The 5,278-nt window shown below is 45.6% G+C and overlaps 1 protein-coding gene across 1 annotated transcript; it reads left to right on the top strand.

Moving 5' to 3' along the window:
- Window positions 1-1,874: 1,874 nt before the first annotated feature.
- Window positions 1,875-3,800, top strand: LOC141632713 (uncharacterized). Its single transcript, XM_074445231.1, has 4 exons — window positions 1,875-2,374; window positions 2,537-2,624; window positions 3,213-3,365; window positions 3,480-3,800. The coding sequence occupies exons 1-4, from the start codon at window positions 1,875-1,877 to the stop codon at window positions 3,798-3,800; spliced, it is 1,062 nt and encodes a 353-aa protein (XP_074301332.1).
- Window positions 3,801-5,278: the final 1,478 nt, after the last annotated feature.

Below are 5,278 nucleotides of genomic sequence, written 5' to 3'. Positions count from 1 at the left end.
GTGTGAGCTTGGGAACTGTCTTGGGAGTATCGCCATCACCAGTCATAGCATCACCGTCTGAGTCTTAGATTGTATTTCTTTTATTGTTAAACTTTGGAGATTGTATTTTGTTAAACCAGTATTTGGATTTGGGATGTTGTAAACTTTATGCTTTACAGTATTTTAATAAATGTGCTCAGTTCAGACGATTTTGATATGTACTAACCTCGGGCAACCGAGATGGTAACACACTTTCATGGTAAGGTGGTCCTGATAATGCACCTTGGTATGAGGGGGTGTTACACCTGGTAGGAATAGCACCCAGCGAACCAATTGAGCCCAGAGGATTGGGATGCCTATCATTTGATAGTCCACCCAGTCTGCAGCAGACAACAGGTAACGCTTTGTTTAACACCTCATCAGGATCTGACCTTCCACCTTTTTCAGGTACCCCCGCACACCAGACACCAGGATGGCAATCTAGACCTGTCCTCAATGCAGCAATTCCATCCTGCAACTAGTTCACCAGTGGAGCCTGGATCGGAGGATTACAGCAGACACCAGGATGGCAGCCTGGATCCATAATCAGAGCTGGACGAAGTCATCCTAGACGCGCTGCATCCAGAACGAACTGTTCTCATTGGATCCGAATGTACAGGTAAAATTCGTGAAGAACTTGTTCGGTTATTGAGAACTAACATAAACTGCTTTGCTTGGTCACATGATGATATGATAGGGATAGACCCAAGTGTGATAACTCACAAGCTAAGTGTGGATCCAAGCTATAAACCTGTGCAGCAGAAAAGAAGAAAATTTTTAAAGAAAGGAACCAGGTCATAAACAAAGAGGTAGATAACACCTTGCTGCGGGGAAAAATTCGAGAGGTAAAGTATCTAGAATGGTTGTCTAATGTGGTGGTGGTTCCGAAGAAGAATGGCAAGTGGAGGGTCTGCGTCGATTTCACGGATTTAAATAAAGCTTGCCCGAAGGATCCATTTCCACTACCACACATAGATGCCATGGTGGATGCCACTGCAGGGCACTAGATGCTGACATTCCTGGATGCCTGGAGCGGATATAACCAGATAAAAATGCACCCCAGTGACCGGAAAAAAAAGACATTCGGATCCAAGCGAGGTATCTCTTTGTTATAATGTCATGCCTTTTGGTGAAAAATGCGGGATCTACCTATCGAGGTGGTAAACATGATGTTTAAAGAGCAAATAGGCCAAACTATGGAAGTATACATAGACGATATGGTCGTCAAATCGAAGCAGGCTTCACATCACCACCAGCACCTGGCAGAAACTTTCAATACCCTCATGAAATATCAAATGAAGCTGAATCCTACGAAGTGTACCTTTGGAGTATCCAGTGGAAAATTCCTAGGGTATATGGTGATCCAGAGGGGGATAGAGGCCAACACCGAACAAATCAAAGCAATTCTGCAGCTGGAGTCACCACAGAAACCGAAAGACGTCCGGCCGATTTGGAAGAGTGGCGGCCTTGAGCAGATTCATATCCAGATCCTCGGACAGATGCAGACTATTTTATGATGTACTCAGAAAAAGCCAAAGATTTGAGTGTACGGATGATCACGAAAGCATTTCGGGAGTCAAGCGTTATCTCAAGACCCACCTCTCTGTCGGAGCGAGCGGGAGAACCACTGTTCTGTATCATCGATCCACGAAGCGCGATCGGTGCGATACTAGTACGAGAGCGGGAAGGATCACAAAGCATCCAAGTATATTACATCGGTAAGTCTGCTTCGGTAGAGACCGGTACACGTCACTAGAAAAACTTGTCCTTGCACTAATTCTGCATCCCATAAATTGCGTCCCTACTTCGAGTCTCATACAATTTCTGTGATAACTAATTATCCTCTTAAAACTATCATGAGAAAACCAGAATTGTCAGGAAGAATGGCTAAATGGTCCGTGCACTTGAGCGGTTACGATTTGGAGTTTGAATCCCGTACGGCCATAAAATCTCGGGCTACGCGGACTTTGTGTCGACTTACGCAAAGACTCCGGACCCGGGCCGAACAGGACATTCTGAATCTGGAAGAAGATAAAGGGGAACAAGTATGGGAGCTACATATGGACGGAGCCTCCAACGCCAAAGGAGCAGGAGTAGGACTGGTCCTCAAATCACCCCAGGGAGACCTCATAGTCCAGGCTGTACGATGTGAATTCAAAGCCACAAACAACGAAGCAGAATATGAGGCACTGATCCTAGGTCTGAAGCTGGCTCTGGATCTAAAAATCAGACGCCTTCAGGTTTGCAGTGATTCTAAGCTTATAGTTAACCATGTTAATGATTGCTATGAGGCCAGGGATCCCAGGATGATGGCATATCTAGACGTAGCAAAGGAGCTGAAAAACAGATTTGTCACGTTCAACATCAAGCAAATCCCCAGGGACCAGAATGCAGAAGCAGACGCACTAGCCACCCTGGGGGCAACCTTCAAAGCAGGAATCATCTCCACGATACCAATTGTCCACGTGCTGGAGCCAGCAACACTAAAATCTCAGCATGAAGCAGAAATGGTGTGCAGCAACAGCAGTGAAGAAAATACTCCAGACTGGAGGAAACCTTACTTAGACTGGCTGCAGAATGATATCCTACCAGCATATAAAAAGGAGGTAAGGAGCTTTAGAATGAGAGCATCCAGATTCATACTAATTGATGGTGTTCTATTTAGGAAATCCCTCGCTGGACCCTACCTCAGATGCCTGGATCGGGAAGAATCTCAGGCTGTCTTGCATGCTCTCCACAGTGGAGAATGTGGAAACCATGCAGGGGGCAAGAGCCTGTCCAACAAGGCACTGAGGCAGGGATACTTCTGGCTCACAATGCGAAAAGATGCCATGGAATTCGCAAAAAAATGTGACGCTTGTCAGAGGCACGCCCACGTTAGCCACCAGCCTGCAGAGCCTCTGCACCAGGTTATCTCACCATGCCCCTTCATGAAGTGGGGAATGGACATAGTGGGACCACTACCCAGAGCACCCGGAAACAAAGTCTATATGCTCGTCATGACGGACTACTTCTCCAAATGGATAGAAGCAGAATCATCCTCCCAGGTTACAGAAACCCAGGTGATATCTTTCATTAAACGCAATATCATATGCAGGTTTGGCATTCCATCTGAGATTATATGTGATAATGGGTCCCAATTCATTGGAAATAAGACAGAAACTTTTTGTGCTAGGTGAAATATCTCGTTGCAGAAATCTACTCCGAGGAACCCCCAGTCCAACGGACAAGCCGAATCCAGCAATAAGATTATCGTTGAAAATTTGAAAAAGAAGCTGGAAGAGATTCGGGGCAAGTGGGCAGAAGAGCTACCTCTGGTTCTCTGGGCTGACAGAACCACACCCAAGGTTGCAACGAGACAAACTCCCTTTAGCCTGGTGTTCGAAGCAGAAGCAGTCATTCCATCCGAAGTTAGGGTCCCAACCCACAGATATGGATGCATAACAGAAGATCGTAATCAGGTGGAAATGGCAAGCAGTCTGGACACGATAGATGAACTCAGAACCAGCGCCCAAATCAGGATGGCTTCCTACCGACAAACTGTGGCTAGAAGCTATAACAAGAATGTAAAAGTAAGAACCTTGCAGGTAGGAGACCTGGTCCTGAGGAAAGTCTTCCAGAATACCAAGAACCAGCAAGTAGGAAAATTTGCCTACAACTGGGAGGGGCCATACAAAGTAGAGAGCGCAGTTGGAAATGGAGCCTACCGACTCGTGACTTTGGAAGGGCAAATGGTTCCCAGATCCTGGAATATCACCCACTTGAAAAAATATTTCACTTAAGTCACCAGCATGGTCAACAACTGGGTACTCAGCCTACCAGACACAGCTCAGCCAGGTTCTAGATATTGCCTTACATATTTTCTGGCTCTGAATATTTTTCTGTCTCTAAATATTTTTATGTCTCCAAATATTTTTCTGGCTCTAAATATTTTTCTATTTTCTAAAGTATTTTTCTATCCCTAAATATTCTTCTGGATCTGAATATCTTCTGACTCTGAATGTTTTTTCTGGTTCTAAACGTTATTTTTGGATTTAACATTTCTGGTTCTAAAACAGCCTTGTTCGTATTTTAATTCTAATTTTAAGTTGTAAAACCACTTTGAATGTTTTAAAGTATAGAACTCTTTTTATTTTTTCAAATAAGCCAAGTAAATAGAATGCAAACTAATCTGGTAGAGCCTGTATTCATTACAGAAGGCGTGTGTCCGTGGCTAAGCACGTACAACTGGGACAACCAGCCTCCCGCGATGCATTAGCACCCATGCAAGCCTGGCTCCTCTGGACGAGTGTGCATACTAGACCCCTTAGCCAACAATCTAACAGCGATGGCCAAACAAACGACGTGCATGCACACATCAAAGCACCAGAAACGGTACGACACAAAGAAATATCCACTAGAAAATACTTAAGTTGCAAAAGCAAAGTACGTCTGGCACCAGAACCAGACCAAAGTACATAAACTGTTCAAAATAAAATTAAGATGTTATGCCCCATAGGGCCAGAAACTAACTAAACATAGCAAAAGTCTTTTAGATGCAGAGAAAAACTAATCTATGTCAATATGCTCCACGGCTTCAGAAGCAGCTGCCTGAGTGTCAGGAGCAGGAGAATTCACCTCTTCCTCAGCATCTGGATCATCAGCGAAAGCAGCACCAGGTTCCACTAAGCCAGCCAGCACATCCAGATTCAGACCGTCAGGGAAAGCAGCAGCAAGCTTTTCCTCTTCAGCTCCTAAGTCCCAAGCCGAATGCTCTCCCTTCTGGAATGCCTTTATGCACTTGATCTTCGTTTCCAAAGCAGCATAGGACAGAGCATTCGCCAAAGTCTCTTTCAACTCCTGCACGTCAGAAGCCTTCTCCTCCTGGATCTGAGAAACAAGAGCCTCCGCGTCAGAAGCACGTTTCTCAGCCTCTGAAGCACGTTTCTCCACCTCCGAGGCACGTCTCTCAGCTTCTGAGGCACGCTTCTCAGCATCAGCAACTTTCTTCTCAGCATCAGCAACCTTCTTCTCAGCATCGGCAACCTTCTTCTCAGCACCAGAAATCCGCCCTTGGCGAAGAGAAAGGCGTTTCAGAACTCGCTTCCGAGCGGCCTCCTCCACGAAGCGAGACTCGGGACTTGTCTAAATCAGCCTGAATCTTAAGCCTACCCTCATTGGCTTCTTTCGTCAGCTTCTGAAAATTGGCATTTTCCGCTTCCAGGAGAGGCACCTTCTCCCGCAGATACAAGGCCATCTGGAAGGACTGATGCACCAGAAC

This window comes from Silene latifolia, chromosome Y, assembly GCF_048544455.1.
Source record: "Silene latifolia isolate original U9 population chromosome Y, ASM4854445v1, whole genome shotgun sequence".
NCBI lineage: Eukaryota > Viridiplantae > Streptophyta > Magnoliopsida > Caryophyllales > Caryophyllaceae > Silene > Silene latifolia.
Note: the sequence above shows the minus strand (reverse complement) of the source record. Positions and strands in the feature narration are given on the sequence as shown.

Excerpts from the sequence above, each read along its gene's own strand:
- LOC141632713 (XM_074445231.1), top strand. The coding sequence starts at position 1,875 with ATGAGAAAACCAGAATTGTCAGGAAGAATGGCTAAATGGTCCGTGCAC. Across the intron at positions 2,375-2,536 it reads CTGAAAAACAGATTTGTCAC|CAACAGCAGTGAAGAAAATA; the intron begins GTTCAACATCAA and ends AATGGTGTGCAG. Across the intron at positions 2,625-3,212 it reads TACCAGCATATAAAAAGGAG|AAATCTACTCCGAGGAACCC; the intron begins GTAAGGAGCTTT and ends ATCTCGTTGCAG.